Here is a 23572-nt window from a genome sequence, read left to right as displayed (position 1 = left end):
TGTGCAGGTCGGGTGAATTGACAATACTAAATTACCCATAGTGTTAGGTGCATTAGTCAGAGGGACGTGGGTCTGGGTGAGTCACTCTTTGGAGGGTCGATGTGGACTGGTTGGGCCAAAGGGCCTGTTTCCACACTGTAGGGAATCTAATCTAATTTATTACAAAGTTTATATGTATTCCAAGGCTAACAAATAAATTTCAGAGCTCCAGGATAACAAGTGTGCAGGACAAGTGGAATGTTCATCCTGTGGTATGTGTGAAGTCATGGACTTCCTAGTCATTATCCAAGACAAACACATCTCAGGACGTGTCACCAGCCGAGTATCAAGTGTGGCTTGACTGGGGAATGATTTTAAAACAAGATAAAGTTGAAGGCACTCAGGTACACCTTGGCTGCAAGGTGACCAAGACTGGGAAGTGAATACTCAAAGTTGTTCAATGGTTAGCCAGGGCAGAGCAAGAAAGATCTGCAGAAGAATGTTTGGAATATGCTTGGGTGGAAATAAACAGCAAAGACATTGCTTAGTCTTAGTTATAGACTTCCAAATCGTAATACTATTGAGGGTCATGGTATAAATCAAGAGATTAGAGAAACATGTAACATGTGCAATACAATAATCATAGGTGACTTCACTCTGCACGTAGACTGCCTAAAGCAAACGAACATTTAAGTTAGAGGGGAAGTTTCTGACCTGTCTCAGTGATAGATTTTTAGAGCAGCATGATAAAAAGCTAACGACAGTGCAGACTAATTTGGATCTATTTCACATATGAAAAGAGCTATTCATAATCTTGGAGAAGAAAATTTAGCAATGAGTAACCAGAACATGATCAAAATTTACAATATGTTTGGAAGTAAGGTATCTGAAGCAAAAGGTGTTAAATTTGAATAAGGGAAATTATGAAATAGAGGCAAATGTTAACCTGTATATTAACATGAAATTTGCTGGCTTAGCCAAAATGAATTTAAAACTAAATAAAGAAGGACAAACACAAAGCCTGGGGATGACCAAATGATTAAAAATGATTTTAATACATTTCTATGTTTTGCTAAAGGAATTGTGAATGTGTTTATATCAAGCACTATAACTCAGCGCTAATGAACTAACTGTGACATTAACTCAGGAAAAGACTGAAGTTTTGTTTAAAATGAACACAGTGGTTCAGATGCAATGTGGACTATTTATCAGGTGAATGCGCGATTGCACTGTGCAAATATCACACAGTGACTGTATGACATAGTGAGAGTAAGCTCAAGCTGAGGTCAAAGTTTGTTGACCTCCAAGAAATAAGCATCTTTCCAGGTAGGCACAAGCATAGCCTAATGAGTTAATTGATCAAACCAATGAGGAAACATGAGGATTGGGACGTTTTAAAGAGGACAGCAAACAAGCACCAAAAAACTGATAAGGAAAGGAAGAATTGAATATGACTGCAGTAAGCAAAAAGAGTATAAAAAACATACTGTAAAAACTTCCATGATATGTAAAAAGGAAATGTTTGGCTAAGACAAATGTTGGTCACAGAGTCAGGAAAATTTATCATGGGGAACAGAGAAATGTTAGAGAAGCTAAACAATTACTTTGTATCTGTTTACATTGAGGAAAAAACAAGAAATCTCCTAAAATTAAAGATCCAAGTGACTAGCGATAACAAAAAGTTGAAAGAAATTGTACTGGAGAAATTAAAGTGGCTAAAATTGATAAATCCTTGGGACCTCCCAGAGTGTTGAAGGAGGTGGCTATAGGGATTGTTGATGTATTGGTAATCATTGTCCAAAATTCTATAGATTCTGGAATGATCCCTGCAAATCGGAAGTGCAAAAATCTCAATACACCATTTAAAAAGGGAGCAGGAAATACAGGGAACTGCAGCCCCACCAGCCTCATATCAGTAGGAAAAAAAAATGCTAGATTCTGTCAGAAAGGGTGTAATAAACAGACACTATGGGACAGCTTTGCTGCCATGGTCTTTTTTTCGAATCAGAATCTATTAGATTAGCACTTCAGAGTGAAGCCACTTGCTAGTCGAACAAGTAGAGGCTTGACTTAACAAGACACACATGAGCAACCAGAAAGAAGTTTTGTTTTATTCATTCATGGAATGTCGGCATCACTTGGCTATCTCAACATTTATTGCCTGTGAGAAGGTGATGGTGAGTTGCCTTTTTAGCAGCTGCAGGCAGGGTGGTGTAGATACACCCAAAATGCTTCCAAGATTTTGTCTCAGATAAAAGTGGACGAATGGCAACCGGCCGGCACGGTAGCCCAGTGGTTAGCACTGGTGTCTCACAGCGCCAAAGACACGGGTTCAATTCCCACCTCGGGCAACTGTCTGTGTGGCGTTTGCACATTCTCCCCGTGTCTACGTGGGTTTCCTCCGGGTGCTCCAGTTTCCTCCCACAGTCAAAGATGTGCAGGTTAGATGAATTGGCCATGCTAAATTGCCCATAGTGCTAAGTGCATTAGTCAAGGGTGAATGTAAGGGAATGGGTCTGGGTGGGTTGCTCTTCGGAGGGTTGGTGTGGACTTGTTGGGCTGAAGGGCCTGTTTCCACACTGTAGGGAATCTAAAAAACAATTTCCAAGTAAAGCTAGTGTACCTGGCTTCTAGACAACTTTCAGGCAGTGGTGTTCCTCTGCATTTGTGCCCTTGTCCTTCTAGATGGCAGAGTTTGTAGTTTGGAAGGTGCCTGTTGGAGGACTGTTGGTGAATTGTTACATCTTGTAAACATAGTGTGGCCAAGCTCAGCCACATGTGGCTGCACTTGGAGTGCATGCTGGAGAAGCCCAATGTCTTATACAGAATACAGGTCTTTTTCCATTGCCTGGACCAGTCAGTAGAGTTCAAAACCTCAGCACTCATGTCTGTGAAGTATAAGAGGAGCTGTAGACAAGGAACAAGTCTCTTGACTGAAGGGAATGGCAGCTTTACCCCAGCTGCAGAACTCTATAACCCAGGGGTGGTAGTCAGCCCTTTGAGAGCTGAGGAAACTTTCAAGGAGGATAAGTATTCTACATAGATTGAAGGAATCTCACTATTTTCAGATTTCACAGTCAGTCATAGGTAGCACTGTAATGCAGGACCAGTCAATGCTGGCCACCCTTGCAGTGATGCAGTCAGGTCAATCACAGGAAGGGCACCTATGAATCCCTGTCTAATAAGGCTGACCCCCATAGTCCATATAACCAGACAGCCAAAGACTGGAGAGACTGTCTCTAGTTCCTTCCAGGCAAACAGGAGAAGCATTGAATGGAAATGCATATTCACAGGACACCATGTCACTTAAATAGAGTGGCTCATTGTGGTATGTTATTTATGGTTATAGATTAGAAAACTGTCCTTTATGAATGCTATATTCATGTCTCTTTTGTTTATGCAAAGACTAGCATGCAGTTTATGTACTGATATCAAAGATTATTTACAATGCACAGACTAGTTATCTGGTTCTCAAAGTTGACAGCTGAGAGTGCAGCTGGTAAATCACCTTTTCATGGTAGTTTTATTGAGTTAGATGTCAACATGGTTACTGTTCATGTGAAGGCTCAGGGTTAATCTCGTGCCAGACATACATTTTATCATCAGGAACTCAGGGCCCCTACAGCTGAGCTGTTGCTAGATCACTAAGTCCTCTGCAACAATGGTGTCCCGCACGGATTCTTTGCTACAACACTGCACCTATCTTTGGCAAATCTCCATGGACTATCCTGTGTCTTAGAGTGCCTCCAGAGGTCTCTTTTTTCAGCCTGTCCTTCATTCCTGATGATAGGATACATGTCTGGCATGAGGTCAACCTTGGTCTTTAGCTTTCAATGATATATAGTGTTCCTCGCACTCTGCCTCAACAAACACCAAACCCATCTGCCACACCATGTTAGAACATAATATCATAAGAAATAGAATCAGGACATTCACTACATCAAAATGCTCCACCTTGCAATAAGGTCGTGGCTGGTCTGATAGCAACCTTAGTTCTGCTTACCTGCTTGTCCTCCATAAATTTTCTCTCGCTTGTCAATCAAAACTTAAAACCCTTAAATACATTCAATGACACCGTCTGCACTGCTCACTGTGAAAGAAACTTCCTCAAAAGATAGTCCTTGTTGTCTAGATATGTACCGGGGGCTGAGGAAGAACATCTGAAGGAGTCTTCATTTGTGGAGTATACATAAACTGTAGCAGCTCCCTGGAAAGCATATACTAACATCTAAGAAGTTCTTCCTAACATAGAATCCCTACAGTGGAGAAACAGGCCCTTCAGCCCAACAAGTCCACACCCACTCTCCAGAGTAACCCACCCAGACACATTCCCCTCCCGTATTACTCTACATTTACCCATGACTAATGCAACTAACCTACACATCCCTGAACACTATGGGCAATTTATCATGGCCAATTCACCTAACCTGCACATCTTTGGATTGGGTCAGAGACAGGCTGGACATCAACAGGAAGAGATATAGCATCCTATCAATGAATCAGTCTGCTCTATCATAGACATACCTTCCTGGCCTAATGAGTGATGTCCTTTTTACACTGGATCTATGGGAAGTCAGTTATTGTCTTCTGTGCTTTTGGAAGTCAGCATTGCCTAATGTACATCTCCACTGGCAAGCTGAAGAAGTCAGCTACCCTTGTGGCGACAGTATCTTTATTGGCATGAATGCATTATAGAGCAGCTACCTGAGATATTGCATACAGGTCATCAATAGAACTCTGACAAGTACCTGAGCTGACTTTCAATGATACTTGCAGACCTGAAAAATTGTTGATCTTAATGGCTAAGTTGGTGTTACAGAGGGCATTGAGGTCAGTTTTTATCTCCAAATGTTCAACCACTTCCTGCACTGGCATTTCCAGGCAGGCAAGTTTGTTGTAGACCAGCTTTTTAAAACTTCATTTTGTGGGATGTGGGCACCGCTGGCCAGCATTTATTGTATGTCCCTAGTTGCCCTTGAGAAGGTGGGGGTGAGCTGCCTTCCTGAACCACTGCAGTCCACCTGCTGTGGGTTGACCCACAATGTCATCAGGGAGAGAACTCCAGGAGTCGGACCCAGAGACAGCGAAAGAACAGCGATATATTTCCAAGTCAGGATAGTGAATGGCTTGGGGGGGAATCTGAAGGTGTTGGTGTTCCCATTGTGGTATACAAAGCACTTAGACTACGCCCCGCTCTTTCTCCTCCTCCATCCTGGGTGCTGACTTTGTGCCTCCTGCTGTGACATGGCATGCAACGGTGTTGCTTCTACAGCTGTCCAAGAGGAACAGTTTCCAGGCGGGAAGGAGACAGAGTAAGAATCCCTTCTCACAGGAAATATTACTCAAACAAAAACAGACAATGTTGGAGAAACTCAGCAAGTTGAGCAGCTTCTGGAGGGAGAGAAATAGTGTTAGCTCTTCTATGTAACCATTCTTCGAAAGAAGTCATTTCAATTCAGAACGTTAATCCTGTTTCTGACACCAGAGGCACTGCCAGATCTGCTAAATTTCTCCAGTATTTTCCACATCCAGCATCAGCAGTATTTTGCTCTTAATTAAGAGATTACTCAAGTCTGACAACAATCTTCCTAAGAACAATCTGATACATGATTCAGTGGCTGACATTATCTCAGGCCTTGTATGTTCAGGGAATATACCTGTCTCTTCTCCTCAATGTAGATTCAGGTTCTTGTCACAAACTGGTACTGTAAGTTATTCTACTTGTTTCCAACATTTCCCAGGGGGGTCCCACTACATTCCTAACCTCACTGAGATGGCATGTTCTCCTCAGGCTGCTCCAAAAATTCCAAAACCTCCCTCAAAGTACTCAAGAATCTTGACACCATCCAGGACAAAGCAGCCCATTTGATTGACACAAAACCTACAAACATGCATTCTGTCCACTATCGATAATCAGGAGCAGTAGCATGTACCATCGACAAGATCCACTGACGTAATTTAGTAAGGGTCCTTAATAGCATTTTCCAAATCCACCACCACTTCTATCTAGAATGACAAGGGCAGTAGATACATGGGAACATGGCAGGATCCTGTCCAAGTCACTATTACCCTGACTTAGAAACATATCTTAGTTCCTTCACTGTCGCTGGGTCAACATCCTGGAAATCCCTCCCTAATGACATTGTGGGTCTATCAACAGGACACAGGCTGCAGGGCTTCTTGAAGGCAGCTCACCACTAAATTTTCAAGGGCAACTAGGCACGGGCAATAAATGCTGGCCCACCCAGTGCTGCCCACATCCAGTACATGAATAAAAACAAAGCACTGGACTGCTCTATTATCCTCTATCAATAGCATACCCAATGAATCTCACTGAGGCTCACAATCCCCAAGCCATGCCAATGAAAATAGCATGTGTCAGATTTGGGAGGGGGGGGTTCACAAGTAGAAAATGCATCATGAGATTTTCTAACTACTGATATTGTGTCTGTTATGTGAAACTCTGCACCGGGGTACTAAATCACATGAGTACTGTAATAAAGAGCTGGACACATCTGGGTCTTATAGAGTCTCTAACATTAATTATTGCAATGAAAAGTAAGTGGTAATTTGAGTTATTGTATGCTAATGAAGCTGTTCTATTATTCACACCGAAGCCTCCTTGTTGTTTGATAGGATTACTTTCTCATCCTATTTTCAGGATCTAAGATGAATGTAACTTTACAATGCTAACATACTAATTTCATTTAAAATGTCAATGCTAGCAGACTTTAGTTGCTAACAGTTGTGACATGGGCTGGTTGCCAACTAAGTTAAAATTAGATACGCACGGTACTTGGCATATCAATCGAAGCTGGTTACAGCCAGACTGCCTATCACTTCGTTACAGGACAAGCACTTGTTTCCAGGTTTTACATGTTCCTCAGATGAGGCGTGGAAGAAAGAAGAAATAGCTCCTTTGGATACAAATACAATTTTTTTGTAATTTAGACTTATAATTATTCTAAGGAATTTCTGCCATGATCCATACTGTGGTAAGTGAGAAACAGATTTTCTCAACAGGTGTATAAGTGGTAATTATTCAAAACAATATCACAAAATGTTTGATAAAACTATGGAAGGTGACAAAGTATATGTTTTGAAATTTTGCTCACTGAATCTAATAGAATATATTACCTCCAAAGAAAAGCTTGCATTTTATGACTTGTTTTTTCACCATGTATCCTAGTGTGATTAAGAGTCACTGAATAACTGCCAGTCATACTCATTGGGATTTATGATTAGGTGTCTCCAATTGTTAATTAAGTCCAACTAACAGCACCAGCAGATAATGGTTACTTTCTTTTTACTATATAATTACAATATAATTACCCACAGGATATCAGAACTATACAAAACCTTTTCACTAAATGTGCCCTCATTAAAAATCAACTTATAACGCACAATTATTCAGTCAACCTGAATTAATTGAAACATTATTGCATTAATGGATGTAACATTAAGTACCAAGACCTGGTAATTTCTGCGGAGTTAGGGTTTCAAGTACAGAGAAACCTGCTTATTATCATAATGTTTTACATTCTAAACCTACTCATTATCATAGAATTCCAAAACACTACTCCATTCCCTATTCATTTATCTGCAATTTATCATGTTTCAGGTCATAATACAGCTTAATGTCACTGATTATTTTATCTAGGTTACAGCATCCAACCAGTCACAATTAACCCACGTTAAATATTCAAACATTTTTGAACCTTTTCACAACTCATCTTTGTCTGAGTGACCTTGTTTCTTTTTAACCCTTTGTTTCAGTGGAGGTCTCTTTATTGTCAGACATTCCCCTTTCTTTCTTCTCTTGCTGGAGTCCCGTCCATGGTCACAAGCCCTGCATTGGCCAATCTGTCTGAGAGAGAGTCAGGTCAGCGAATGAAAGGATAGCAGGTAATACCAGGATATCGTGATCACTGGTTAGTGAAACCTGGTTGAGAGTTTTGCCTGAGCCAGAGCACGGAGAGAAATTCTAATTCTGTTACAGCCACTCTGTCAAGATCAACTCGTTCAGCGCAGAATTGAATCTGAAATTTCTGTCCATATAACTCATCTATTAGAATTCTGTAATGTTAGGTCTTTGACCTCAACCTATCTGGCTTTTGAAGACACTAACATATAAATGATTAATCTTTTCAATTAACTTATTTCTAAATTTGTTTCTGTTCCATTATAATTAGTTTTTGTATTAAAGCTTTCTGAAGTTGAAGCGATCATTTGGGTTCTGTCTGAATGCAGACTACACAGACACTATCATTGCAATATCAGGCGGAAGTAAAAGCAATTCATGTCAATGTTACAGTTATAGTATGATTATGTCCCAGTTATAATATGATTATACCCTTAGGCCAAATAGTCTGTATTTCTGACTTCTTATGTTGCAGAACATTTGTCTTGTTTCCAACATTTTTATGAAAGATAAGCAAACCAATCGGGTTTGGCCTTTCCAAAATGACATAAAAGAAAAAAAAATCCTCATGAAAATGGTCAACAAAATGTTTTCTATTGTAGATTTGTGAATATTACCTCAAATAATGGAAACAAAATGTTTGTGTTCAATAAAGGTGCTCTTCTACATTTAGTACCTTTTCAGAATAGGTTGTCTTGCAAAAAGGTGAGACAATTTCAATACCTTAAGAATATTTGAATGTTGCATTTGAATAGAAATCTTTTGAAAGTTTGAAGAAACTTACAAAAGTAAACTTCATTTTATTTGTTTATTTTTTCATTACATCAAATTTTACAACACACAATTTAGACCAACAGTTTCCAACTAGTGTGTGTCTTGCTAGCAATTCATGCCATAACAAGGGGTTTTAAGCTTAGGAGAGTTATTTCCGATAAGAGCTTTAAAAAGTTTAACAGGGTAATTTTTCTACAGGTTAATACAGTTTATATTGTATGGCTTTGTGCTCCGCTGTGAAAGAGTTTGTCTCATCTTAGAACAGGAAGGATAACGTACGACAAGCGGGACTTACTCCTCTGATCAGAAACAACACCAGAGGATAAAGTATTGATAACACAGGGTTCACGCCAGCCTGTCTGTGGCGTGTTTGGTGGCAGGACACATTTAATTAGGTGGACGGATCACATCCAGCAGCCTCCATCCCAATTAAGCGTCATCCAGTAAAGCCTGGAAATGGGCAAACTAAATACCTCCTCCTGCTTCTGCTGGTGTTAACCCAGCAGCGGGTGAGCAACTCACCATGTACAGAACACAATGAGTAAATCTGTGCAGGGTAGCTTGTGTGCTCCAGGGATGCTGATCCTTTGTTCAAAGGCACTCAGTATCTGATCGAGGAGCCAAGCATCAGGAAAGGCAGACCCACTGACAGCCAACACTGCACCCTCCCTGTCAACGACCATCACTAGCAATACCCAATACTTCATCAGTCATTGTGTGGAGGCAATGGCCTAGTGGTATTATTGCTAAACTATAATCTGGAGACTCAGGTAATATTCTGGGGACCTGGGTTTGAACCCCACAGATGGTGAAAATTGAATTCAATAAAAATCTGGAGTTAAGAATCTAACAATGACCATAAATCCATTGACAATTGTCAGGAAAAAAATCCATCTGGTCCAATAGTGTCCTTCAGGGAGGAAATCTGTATTTTTACTTGGTCTAGTCTAAACACAATTCCAGACCCACAGCAATGTGGGCTGATGCTCCACTGCCCTCTCGGCAATTAGAGATGGGCAATGAATGCTGGCCTAGCCGGCGATGTCCCCATTGCGAATTAATTTTTTTTAAATTATACCTGTGACCTGGGATCCATCAACAACGCGAAACCGTGAGTGGGTATAGTACTGACAGCAGCCAGAGCCTCCACCATGATGCAAATCAATACAGCTACTGAACTCTGATTAGCTGACAGCTCTTGACAGGTGGAAATTCTGTCCCAGAGGCCTCAATCCTGTGGAAAGCCCACTGGTGTCCAAGCAATGCCTGACTGACACTCAATATGATATTCACACCCTAAAAAAGGCAAAGTGAGGCTCTCAGAAGCTCATCAATTGACTGCTGAGACTCCTCTGGCCTCCGATATGTACTGTTCATTCCTCCCAAACTGTCATAAAAACTACCACAGTACGCTATTTAATAAAATGACCTTACACTAGTTGTCCTAAACCACAATCAACTGAAATTTTAGACTATAAGACCACAAGACATAGAAGCAGAAATTAGGCTATTTGGTCTATTGAGTCTGCTCTGCCATTCAATCATGGCTGATAAGTTGCTCAACCCCATTCTCCTGCTTTCTCCCCGTAACCTTTGATCCCTTTGACAATCAAGAATCGATCTATCTCCATCTTAAATATATTCAATGGCCTGGCAGCCACTCCCTTCTGTGACAGTGAATTCCATAGATTCAGCATTCTCTAGCTGAAGAAGTTTCTCCTTACCTCCATTCTAAAAAGTCTTTCCTTTTCTCTAGTGCTGTGCCCTCAGGTCCTAGCCTCTTCTGTCAATGGAAACATCTTCCCAACACTTACTCTGTCCAGGCCATTCAGTATTTTGTACGTTTCAATTAGATTTCCCCTCATCCTTCTCATCTCCATCGAGTATAGACCCAGAGTACTCAAACTTTCCTCATATGTTAAGCTTTTTATTCCAGGGACCATTCTCGTGAATCTCCTCTGAACACATTCCAGGGCCATTACATCCTTCCTGAGATATGGGGCCTGAAACTGCGCACAATACTCCAAAAGTGGTCTGACCAGAACCTTATACAGCATTAGGAGTACATTCCTGCTTTTATATTCAAATCACCTCAAATAAATGCCATCATTGCATTTGCCTTCTTAACTACTGACTCAACTTGCAAGTTTATCTTGAAAGACTCCGGACTAGAACTCCCAAGTCTCTCTGCATTTTAGACTTCTGAATTTTCTCCCCATTTAGAGAATAGTCCATGTCTCTGTTCTTCCGACCAAAGTGCACACTTTCCCATTTTGTATTCCATCTGTCACTTCTTTGCCCACTATCCAAATCCTTCTGCTGCCTCCCAGGCTCCTGAATGCTACCTGCCCCTCTACCTACCTTTGTACATCAGCAAACTTAGCCAAATGCCTTCAGTTTCTTCATCTATATCGTTAATAAATAAAGTGAAAAGTTGTGGTCCCAACACTGAGCCTTGCCGAACACTACTTGTCACCAGCTGCCATCATGAGAAAGACTCTTTTATCCCCACTCTTTGCTTTCTGCCAGACAGCCAAGCTTCTATCCATGCCAGCACCTTGCCTCTAACACCACGGGTGTGCACCTACTGTGCAGCACCTTGTCAAAGGCCTTCTTTAAGTCCAGGTAGATAATATCCATAGACTCTTCTTGGTTTAACCTGCTCGTTACTTCCTCAAAAAAATTCTAGCAGATTTGTCAGGCATGACCACCCCTTGATGAAACCATACTGACTTTGCCCTATTTTGCCATTCACTTCCAAATATTCAGAAATGTCATCCTTCATAATGGACTCCAAAATTTTACCCACGACTGAGGTAAGGCTAATTGGCCTGTAATTTTCAAGTCCCTCTGTAATTTTCAAGTCTTTTGTCTTACTGTCTTTTTAAACAGGGATGTCACATTAGTAATTTTCCAGTCCTCTGGGACTCTCCCCAACTCTAGCCATTCCTAAAACTTTTGACAAAGTTAACACAAAACAAATTGAATTTTAATCTTGTAATGCAGTTCAGTGAATAATGAACATGTAAGCATCAGGAGCCTATTCCACTACTGGTTTCAGTAGACAATGAAGAGGATTGAATATTGAATGTTAACTATAAATTGAATAGATTTCAAGCTATCATTCCCCATTTAAGAAATCATGTACTCAAAGAAACACTATAAACATTGCCTAACTCACTTAAGCATTACTCAGTGTAAAGGTACAGGTGAGGCAATGATAAATTTTCCCTAAGATGGGTCAGAGATAGGCTTGTTAACCCTATAGCCTTGTGTAAACTCTGACTACAAAAAAAACATAAATTTAATATGGAATTAATAAATATCCTCTTTCATCTTTTTACTACAACTATATTTCGATTTAAAGATTGGACTGTCCACTAGAAATAGGAAATTGCCACACCATAAGAGGTAAGAGGGATCTCAGCAGTCAACTGGAGAGCCAGGAGGGACTCACTTTGTCATTTATACTATAGGGGTATGTGTGTTACGTTAAGTGCAGTCAGGCATGCTCAGTTCATTACTAAACATTCAAAAACCTGGCATAGAATTTTATAAGGTTCTGAATGATGGGGGCTATGGTGAGGTGTGTGGCAGAATTAGGGGACAAGTGCAGTGAGGGTTATATCAACATGAAGATCATCTCACTCCATCTTTAATGCTTTTCATAAGCCGTGCGCTCAGATTCTCATCAGGCAGTAGCAAGATGCCAATCGATGGGGAATCCTGCTTGTTAAATCGCTTGGTAACAGCACAACTTGCCTCATTAATGTTCAGTAAACTCACTGAACAAATTAGACATCAAGAAAACTCAGCGAAGTAACTAGAGCATGTACCTGACGGATTCAGCCCACTGCCTGCTCCAAACAACTTCCATATTGGAGGATGGACACCAGTGTCTCAGGGCACACAACCCATGTCCACAGAAATTGGCATCCAACATGTGCTCCCTCTAAGAACCCTCAGTGCTCAGCTCGGATCCATTACAGGAAGCTCTGTACTTCAATGTTGCAACACGGGCTGCATTGTCAACTATTATTGTAATACTGCAGGAGTCAGTCATACATCCAGCTCATGGACTGGAATAGGCTGCATCTCAGAGCTTTTCACTGCATTTCAATATTCACTCAGTAAGCCTATCTGGACCTGTGTTGCATTGCCTTACCTTTTTGCACTTTACCCCCTCAATCAAACAAATCAGGGCCACATTACACTGGCATCCACATCCAGAGGATCATTAGCTGCCATTTCCACCACCTCCAGTGAGATGACATCACCAAACACATGTTTCCCTCCGCTCCCTTCACAGTGACTCCAGGATACCCTGATCCAGTCTTCTTTCACTCCCAACACCCCCTTACAACTTCAGGGCACCTTCCCCTACAACCACAGATGGTGTAACACCTGTCAATTTACTTGTTCATCCTCAGTAACAAAACACAGCTTCCAGGTGAAGCTGCACTTTACACAATCTAATCTACTACATTTGCTGCTCACAATGTAATTTGGGGAAATGAAGCGTAGACAGGATGAACGCTTCGCAGAACATCTACGTTCTGTTCACAAAAAAGACCCTGAACGTCTAGTTGGCTGCCACTTGTACACACCACCCTGTTCCCTGGCCAACTTCTCTGTCTCAGGCCTGCTGCAGTGCTCCTGCGAAGCTCAGCACACCCTAGAGAATTCTGGACTCAATATCAAGCTCAATAACGTTAGGGCTTGAGCTCTCCCATGTTCTTAACCCAACCCCCACAACCAAGCCTTGTTATCACACAGTCTGCTATTACACACCACCTATTATTAGCCACCAACAGTCTCCATCAACAATATTCACCTTCCTAGCCAGATCGCTATCTACTCCTTTGTCTGTCCAACTGCCCTTCTCTCTCTTTGGGCTCTATCTCTACCTATCCTTTACTCATTACCCCCTCCCCACCCACCCAGCACATAAACCAACACTTTCCTAGCTACCATCAGTTCTGAGGAAAGGGTCATTTAACCTGAAATGTTAACTAATTTCTCTCCACAGATGCTGCCTGAACTGCAGAGCTTTTCCAGCAACTTCTATTTTTGTCCCAGGGTCATATTATTATCTTGCTGTGCTGTATGTTTAGTGCAGACACAGACCTAGGATGCTTGTCCTAGTTGTTAAGGGTCCTCAGTCAATTCAAGCCTTTGCTCAGGTCTTCCTGGGACAGCAATTCTCCAATACCAACCCTGCTCATGGCAGTCAGAGTCAGACTCCTCTCCTTATAAACAGTGAGGAGTGGAATGATAGGCGGCACATTAGCCGTCTCGACACATTCAATATTATTTTTGTTTTATTCATTTATGGGATGAGGACATTGTTGGTTGGGCCAGCATCTACTGCCCAGCCCTATTTGCCCAGAGGGCAGTTAAGAGTCAACCACATTGCTGGGGGTCTGCAGTCACATGTAAAACAAACCAGGTGAGGGGGCAGATTTCCTTCACTGGACTATTTCTCTCATGGAGTGAAGGAGGTAGGTTTTAATGGGAGATGAAAGTGGGTGACACAGCTATTAGTGTTGGCGCAGGGGACAAAGGTATCCCAAGTGAGTGAGAAAGTTGCACAGAGGATATAACAGGGTTAAGTGCTGTCAGGAGTCAGAGTGGGCAAGAGTGAGTCAGGAAGACGTTGAAGGCAATACTTGAGAGTGGTAGAGCCTGAATCTTGATGGGAGGCAAGTACAATAGTAGAGATAGATGGACCGTGAGGTAACACAGGCGAGAAGATGGCAGAACACACCCTCGCAGAGCGGAGAAGGATACTGACTGTCCTCCTACAGTGCTATGCATTTCTCCAGATGACCGAGAGTGCTATAACCAGGTTGGTGTAGCCTGGAATCGTGACATTGATTGCTAGCACTGGGGAGAAGGAAGTCCCACATTAGCACCACCCCTCCAGCATGGGCAAATGTCAGTAACTGTGCAGGGCAATTTCAGACTGAGAGTTTGTCTGGCCGCACCCAGATGTCTCTCCTGCGTTTCTAATCAGACTTATTAGTGACCCTAATTTTGAACTTCTCCACAAGTGGAAACATCTTTTCTATGTCACCCCCTGCCAACAATGTTAAAGGGCCTTTTTCACATCATCTCCTAGTTTTTTCTTTTATATTGTTATGATCCACCTTATATTTGATTGATCTGGTTCCATACCTACATTATCCTGTAAGAATGTGTCACATTGGTTTGTTCTGCAGAACATTAGTAGTTAGGAAATAAAACAGTGACAATTCTTAAAATTGTGTGTTAATGCATGGATATTGCGTGCAGATTTCAATCGATTAAGATTTTTACAAGCTGCTGTTTCAACATTTTTTGCGTTCCTACAACAAAACTGGAATCTGCTTCTAATTGTTGTGCTGCCTGTTCCTACCCAATACCTACTGCACATTCTTTAGTTGCTCTGATTCCCCAACAGTGACTGAGCTACCTCCTGAGCTGCTCTGTGGTTTAAGCGCTCTCACTCAGAGCTGCCAGGACACTTACAAAAAACAGATGGAGTGTGAATTACTGAAAGTGTGGGGTTGGTCCAACCAAAAGATTTTTTTAAAAAAACCAAAAAAAAAGCCAAAACAAAAGCAAAAAAGTGGGAATTTGATCAAGTTAAACAAATGGAAAAAAACTAGAACAGGAAGAAATCTGGAAACAAAAGCATGAAGCTGATTGTACTTTACATCGATTTTAACTGTCACCATAGTGATAATATCGGAATGATGTCATCTGTGGCACTGATTCAACATCGCACAGTAGGGATAGATGCCAAATGCTAATCTGAACTGTTTCAAAGGATAATATTTGGTTGAACGGTCATAAAACATGGTAGTGCAAACAGAGAAAAATAATCCTGTCACTATTTTTCAACAGAAGTCAATCTTTTGAGAGGATTTGCCAAATACTGTAGACTCTTTCAAACAGCCTACCGTAGGATATAATCCACATTCACATGTTATTGTTGTGTTCCAGTCAATATGCTGTGGTCTGATCAAGTATAAAGACCAAAGAGAGAACTACTTTAAAAAACCGAGCTGGCAACAGTCGTAGCAAAGCCAAACTTTAATTAAGTTGATTTGAAAAAGTAAAAGGAAGAAAGTATAAAACAAGTGAAGAAATGAAGAAAAAAAGGGTGGCAAGATTAAAAAGAAAACAACATGAACATTTGAGCTGGTATTTTCTAATCACACACTACTTTTGCTTAAATTAGATTTCTCAGAGGGTGAAAAAATGGAAAATAGGTTCGGGACATATTCCACCTGGTCTCTACCTAATTGTGCAGACTTCCTGTGCCTGGAAAGTCGTATGTTCTTCTACATACAGTAGGTACACTGTAATGATATTTGAATGGTGGAAATGTGTTTCTTGCCATTCATACCATCACAAAACAGCTTGCCAGTGGTGTCTGGCAAGTTGTTCCTGGCATTCAACAACAAACTGAAAATCTAAGACACTGCATTGATTGGACTTGTACTGACATAAGTTTGAACAGACAATATTAGCAATTTACCCTGCAGGAAGCCTTAGGCTAATCTTCACTGTCCTTCTTACGGACTCCTCTGCAGAAACCTCAGAACTCACCAAAATGATTTCAATACTTTGGAGGCTAAGAAATCAACCGGATAAGCAAAACTAGCAACCAAATTTTACTTCAGCAGAGTATTTTTTCATAGTACTGGGACTATAGCTTGTGATATATTTCTCAACAGTGGTATATAGCGAGTTTTGAGATTTGTAGTTCAGGTTAATAAGTATGCAAGTTAGCTCGCTGAGCTAGGTTTGTTTTCAGACGTTTCATCACCATCACAAAGTAACATCATCGGTGAGAATCTCTGGTGAAGCGCTGGTGGTATATCTTGTCAGAAAAATATGTTGACTGATATAAATGTTCTGAACGATCATTTTGAAAAAAAAACAAAAGAATCAAGATAAAACTTGGGAATAGAGATTTAATGTCATAGTTCATTTTAACAGTTTGGTCAAGACAAGTATATCTCACACCAAGAGTCTTCTCAATCCACACTACAGTATCAATGAAAATAAAGATCAGCACAAAATGAACCACTACAAGCCTAAGATATAATCTGTTATAGGTCACCTTAATTTTCCCCAAAGACATACATGCTTTTGTATTTCAGCGGTTCATTAAAATTATTCTTAGTATAGGTTCACATGTCAGCATTGGACAAATGACACCTCTTCCTTTGTATCCTTTCTTTCTTTAGAACTTAGAGCAGATTAACAGATGCTTCACGTAGGGCAATGTGATAAGTTTCCTTTTTAACTTGAATCATAGGATAAGAGTCAACCTCCGATTAGAAATGCAGATTCTCTTATGGGAATATTGAATTTGTTATCAAGAGTTTAAAATTGAGAAGGAAGCAAGAAAATTTTAATGGCATCAATGAATACTTTTCCTGATCAAAATATAAGAAATGTGCATATGGATCAGACGACCAAATAAAAGCCAAATTAGGTAATTTTATTTATTTTATTTTTATTTATTGTATTTTAGCCTCTATTTAAGCAATGAAGCAATCCATAAAGAAAAACTGCAACAGGATAGCTCCTTTCTCCAAGACAACATACTTCATTGATGCTGTACAGAATACTGAACCATTAATTAATAGTCAAGCCAGGAATAAATGCAAAGATAAAGTCATGACAATAGTGCTATACGAATCATTGCTAATTAATTACAAGAAAATTAAGAAATAAGCAGGCAGGGAAGGGAAAGTTGCCACCGGAGTTCTCCACTAGACAGCTCTCTTTGTGCATTTTCCTTTAGATTAATTAATTGTTAATCGAGAAAAGGAAGCTGACCCAGGTGACAACATTGAGGTTTCACTATGATCTTATATTTGAAGGAACATGCTTCTTTCTATTATTCTGGGACCACACAAAATGTTGGCAACACGACAGACACACTTCGGTTTACATGTCAAATAATTTAAAACATTGCTGGTTTACATTTGAAAAGCCCAAATACCAAGTCCAACCAAAATATGTTGCTAATTTAACAGTGTCTCCCCTCTGGCAATGGGAAATTATATGATCATGTGACCAATCATGCAGAACATTTTACCATGTTCCATAATACCTCCAACAAGAAATAATAACCAAGTCACAAATAAAGTCAAAACCTTGGAAACGTCTCACAGCTGCTCTCTTTGATAAATTTCTGTAGCCAAAGACATAAATTTCCCAGCCAAAATTTAAAAGGTTAAGCAGCACTTCCATTGTATTCTAACAATAAAGAATGGCTGTTCTAAAATATTACACCCTCACTGAGGGGGGAATTAGGAATCTATATCAAATGTATTCCATCATCACATATTTCTTTTACACAAGACCTTACTTCCTGTTGTTACTTCTTCATAACTATTCTGCATTATAATTTAGCGTGTCTGCATTCAGAAGAAGCTGTCCATATAAACTTTGGTGGGGTAAAGACTGCCCCACACTGGTGTTGGAGTTGCAATGCTTCAGTATTGTGTCCTCCAGCTGTTCAGTCTGTACAATTCTGTCACAACTAACTCCCCTTCACAAATGGAAATACTATTTCCTGGTAACTACAAATCATATGAAATCAACATAACGAATACTGGATAGATTGAATGACCTTGAAATGGCAATTGAATAATGCACGCTCACTACTGTCCCAATTACTTTCTGCCATTTAACCCCGGTTTACCCAAAGAATACATTTAATGTTCATTCCTTGGGGTTCGTTTTTGTCTTCACTATCTTAGCAGTTATCTGGTGGAATGGACAGCCCAGCTTTTAAAGATGCCCAGTTATTAAATTCAATGAGGTGAGAAATTGGCAGATTTTATAATGAGATGGAATAAGAGTAGGCAAATTCAACCCTTCCAGCCTGTTCTGAATTCAATTACATAATAACTGACCTATACATTAGGCCCATTCACCTCGATTGGTTCTAGATCACTAAAATACAAAGAAAAAATCTTAATGTTAAAACTTCCAGTTCACATAACCTTAGCAGCTTTTTAGATGGTTGGGGGTAATTGGGAAACAGTTCCAGATGTTCACTACTCTCTCTGTCAAAAATATTTTTTTTTATTCCTTCGTGGGATGTGAGCACTATTTCCTGGGCTACCAAGTGTTTTCCAAAATCACTTCATTTATTATTACGTCCAGTGATGAGGAAAATACACGATGGCATAATGAGGGTGGTGAAGAAAGCATCTGATGCTCACCTTCTTTAGTCAGACCATTGAGTATAGGAGTTGGGATGTATGTTGCTGCTGTACAGGACATTGGTGAGGCCACTTCTAGAATACTGCGTTCACTTCTGGTCGCCTTTCTTTATGAAGGATATTCTTAATCTCAGGAGGGTGCAGAAAACATTTTCGAGGATGCTGCTGGGACTGAAGGGCTTGAGTTATAGGGAGAGGCGAAATAGGTAGGGGCTTTTTTCCCACCAGCATCGGAGGCTGAGGTGTGACCTCATAAAGGGTAATTACATCATGAAGAGTATGTCATAATTGTAAAAGTCTTTTTCCTAGGCTTGGAGAGTCCAAAACTAGAGGGCACAGGTTCAAGACAAGAAGGGAAAGATTTAAAAAAGGACCTGAGGGGTAACATTTTCACACAGGATAGTGCATGTATGGAACAAGCTGCCACAGGAAGTGGTGGAGAAAGAGAGGACTGCAGATGCTAGAGAACAGAATCGAGAATGGGGTGCTGGAAAAGCACAGCAGGTCAGGCAGCATCTGAGGAGCAGGAGAATCAACGTTTGGGCATAAGCCGATACAAATATGACACTTAAAAGATATCTGAATGGGTACATAAATAGGAAGGGTTGACAGAGACATAGGCAAAATGCTGACAAATGGAACTAGGTCAGATTGGGATGTTGCTCAGCACAGACAGGTTGGCCCAAAAGGTCTGCAATTGTGCAGTATGACTCTGACTCTAATCAGAATTGCAGATGATCACAAATTAACAAACAGTAAAATTCACAGCTGACCTTAGAGAAACCTGTATGGGAGAACTCATAACAAGGGAGCAGCTAAGTGGCTTTTTTTAAAGTGTATCTTTTTTTGGTAAATCTACAATAGTGAGCAGAGTGGAATCCTTTTTGATTATGTTTTATGGAGATGTGACTCATGATTAAACTTTAAAAATATGAAATATGGGTACAAAGCTATCCCAGAGCAGTGTTTTTTTTTAGAACAGTAAGACTGTGCTGTTTTCTGTAGATTGTTAAGTTGCAAAATGGCCTTCACTAGAGTGATGTGTTCTTCCTGTCGGATGTGAGAGATTAGGGAGAGTTTCTATGTTACAGATGGTTATGTTTGCTGGAAGTATGTTTGGTTGCGAATCACGTAGATCGGTTGGAACAGCAGCTAGAGGCAATGAGGAATTTACAGGAGCAAGAGGGTGCAATGGATAGCAGTTGCAGGAAGAAAGAAAAACCGCAGAAGCAGTCAGATGGATGGATCACCTCCATGAAAGGTAGGAGAGGGAGTCTCCTGTGGCCATCCCCAACTCAAACTGTTTTGGAAAACATAGGTTGTGATGGACTCTCAGGGGAATGTAGCACTGACAACCGAGATTGATTCTAACAAAATGACAGGTACATCAGGTTCCAAGCAATCGATTGTGATAGAGGACTCTCCAGTTAGAGGCACAAACATTTTGACAGCTGACCATAAGACATCAGAATGGTTTGTTGCCTTCCTGGAGCCAGGATCAAGAATATAGGGCCATAGAGATGTACAGCACGGAAACAGACACTTCGATCCAACTCGTCCATGCCGACCAGATATCCTAAATTAGTCTAGTCCCATTTGCCAGCACTTGGCCCATATCCCTCTAAATCCTCCCTGTTCATATACCCATCCAAATGTCTTTTAAATGTTGTAATTGTACCAGCCTCCACCCCTTCCTCTGGCAGCTCATTCCACACATGCACCACTGTGTGTGAAAACCTTGCCCCTTAGAATCCTTTTAAATCTTTCCCGTCTCACCTTAAACCTCTAATTCTGGATTCACCCACCCTGGTGAAAAGATTTCAGCTATTCGTCCTATCTGTGCCCCTCATGATTTTATAAACCTTTCTAAGGTCACCCCTCAGCCTCTGACACTCCAGGGAAAACATCAGTAACCTATTCAGCCTCTCCCAGTAGCTCAAACCCTCCAATTCTGGCAACATCCCTGTTAATCTGCTCTAGACCATTTCAGGTTTCACAACATCCTTCCTATAGCAGGAAGTCCAGGATTCAACATAGTAGGTCAACAAACATAAGGGTTAGAGGTCACTAGGACTAAGAATCAGAGTGAAAAATGGGAGTATTGCTTGGAATGCATTGGGATAAACAAGTCTAAAAGTGACAAAAATAAATAGATGAAACTTTTAGTAGTAGAATGACAGATGTGGAAGCAAGTGGTCTCAATGATGTCTTATATATGTAATGGAAAGTCTAACTCTGTCAAATTTGACACCATGCTTTCAAATAGTTAGATTAAATCACAGTCAGTTACCAGACATAAGGATGGAGTCAATGTTCAGGGAGTGTAGTTTGTGGCAGAGATCAAATGGGTTTGGTCTTTCCACCATTGAGAAATGGATGTTCCACAATGTACAAACAGTGGAGGGATCTAGAGAGGCAATGGTAAGGCATAACAGCCTGTTGTCAGTACAAATGTGGATGCTGATATTGTCTTTCCAGATGGTGTTGCTAAGGAACAAGATGTAGGTGAGAAAAGGGAGAGGGCCTGGGGTAGCACAAGGACAATTAAGACGACTATATGACTACAGTCATGGTATACACTGCCAATGGAGTAAACACCATGTCAGAGCATAAATTCATAATATTTGCCCATTTGTAATCATAGAATGCAATACAGTGTTCAGCTTATTGTGGTTGTTAGCTATTGGTTATACAATATAGTATGTGTGTGCATCAGTTGTAAGCTCCTAGCAAGCCACAGTTAACAAAGATTTGGGTCATCGTGGTACAGACTTAAAGATAGCCACATTTTCAAACATATCTCCTGACAAGAAACTTAGAATCAGTGAATTTGTCTGTATGTACAATTTCCCCCCTTTGAATCACAGCCATCCCTGGTTACTCATCAAATAACACCAGTATATAGAGATTATTCCTTAATCAGACAGTGCTAAGTCTGAGTATTTGATTTACAAAGTATTTGGATTTTCTTTTTGTAGAGTAACAAGAGGTTTTTTATTATATTGCACGTAAACATTTTGGATGCCTTACCCAATTTCTGATTTTATGAGCAACGCGAGAGATTTCACAACACAGGCAACTTACCAGTACAATGGGACAAATCGAAGATGGTGGTAAGATATGATCTTTCAGTGGTCCGCAATCACATTCAGGTTTCACGTGTGAAGCACACTTGTTGTGGAGCTGTTTTTATCAAAATAAAACATATTTAGGTGATGGTCAAATACTTGGAATCAAGCTAGCATTGAAAATCAATAACAAATAAACTTGGAAACTGATAACCCATTTTATCATAGTCGTTGATAGTTATTTCACAGACTATTTCTGCTCCAGCATCATACTTTTACCAGAACTGTACAAACTCCATTTTCATAAATAAAGATTTCTGATGTGCTTCTGGCAAAGTTAGGACAGTGGAGGTAGGATCAGACCCAAGGAAACTCAGAGCATTAACTACCAAGCTGGGAATATTGTACAAATGTATTGACAACTCATCCACTAATAGTCATTGCCAATCTTTGGCCTGTACTTCCTGATTTTTAAACATGCTCTTTGGTCTTTCCTGAAAATGTGTTGCTGGAAAAGCGCAGCAGGTTAGGCAGCATCCAGGGAACAGGAGAATCGACGTTTCGGGCATAACCCCTTCTTCAGGAATGAGGAAAGTATGGTCTTTCCCTAAGCAGCCGATATGGCTCCAAATGGCCAGAACATGACTGATCAACAAAGTACATGTACAGTACTCCAAATATGGTAAATTTAGGCTGGGCACCAGCTTTTTACAGACATAGCTAATTTTTTAAAAGGAAGTTTAATTGTGCATGAGGTATGTCATTAAGGAGATTAAGGCAGAAAGGAAGAATATTGACAATGGGTACACAGTGTAAAAGTAACTTATATTCTTAAGGAACTCACTTTAAGGAATTGAATATTCTATTTTTTCATTACATATCCATTCTTTTGTGCAGAAAGATGTTAGAATTTGGAGCTTCACCAAACAACTGTTAGGCAAAGCTAAATGTTGAGCGACGCATCTGACCTTGTCTGAGGGCAAGTAATGATGAGAAACTGGAGTCATTCCTGCTCGAAAACTCCCCTCAGCTTCTAAAGTAAATACAAACTCAGAAATAAACTAAAAATTTAAGAAAACTAAGATAGAAAGGACCAAGCCAGCAATGCACAGAGTCAGAAACAAGTGAAGAAGAGGAGACTTCTTGAATGCAGGATTGGAAAGACGGCTCAAAGGAAATGGCAGCCATTGAATTGTGGATTGTGTGCAGTGCTAGAAAATAGTAACATGGAAATCTCTGGGCACAAACAAAGTAAAGAGGGGCTGGAAAATAAAAATGCTTGGGCTACTGCGACAGAGAAGAAAAGTGGGTGGAAGGATTCACCAATTGTTTGAGATATTGTCAGAGCAAATAACTCATAGTTTCTGAGTACACCTACAGACAAGACATTAATGACAAACCACTCTCAATTGTCAGACCACATATGTATGGTATCGCTTTCGCTTGGGGTGAAGCGATGGAACAAATAGAGTCACCACTGATTAGTTTTTAATAGATTGCTCATGTAAAGTGATGCCATGCTTCAAGCTGGATTTAATGCAGTCTTTTGCAGTAGGAATTATAGTGACTGGCTCATTCAGTCAAGGGAGAATCAT

The 23572-nt window shown here is 40.4% G+C and overlaps 1 protein-coding gene across 8 annotated transcripts in view; it reads right to left on the bottom strand.

Annotated features, from left to right (window-relative positions):
• dgkb (diacylglycerol kinase, beta) overlaps positions 1 to 23572 on the bottom strand; it is a 788800-nt gene that overhangs the window by 466911 nt on the left and 298317 nt on the right. For all 8 annotated transcript variants that reach the window (XR_006311661.1, XM_043689831.1, XM_043689832.1 and 5 more), the window contains one exon: positions 21994 to 22092. Coding sequence is in view for 7 of the 8 variants with exons in the window: in XM_043689831.1 (XP_043545766.1) it covers positions 21994 to 22092 (99 nt within the window). In the remaining variant the exon portion in view is untranslated. The remainder of the gene's footprint in view (positions 1 to 21993; positions 22093 to 23572) is intronic.

The sequence above is a fragment of the Chiloscyllium plagiosum genome, chromosome 5 (assembly GCF_004010195.1).
Source record: "Chiloscyllium plagiosum isolate BGI_BamShark_2017 chromosome 5, ASM401019v2, whole genome shotgun sequence".
NCBI lineage: Eukaryota > Metazoa > Chordata > Chondrichthyes > Orectolobiformes > Hemiscylliidae > Chiloscyllium > Chiloscyllium plagiosum.
The sequence above is the reverse complement of the archived record's forward strand: the minus strand, read 5'-3'. Positions and strand labels throughout refer to the sequence as shown.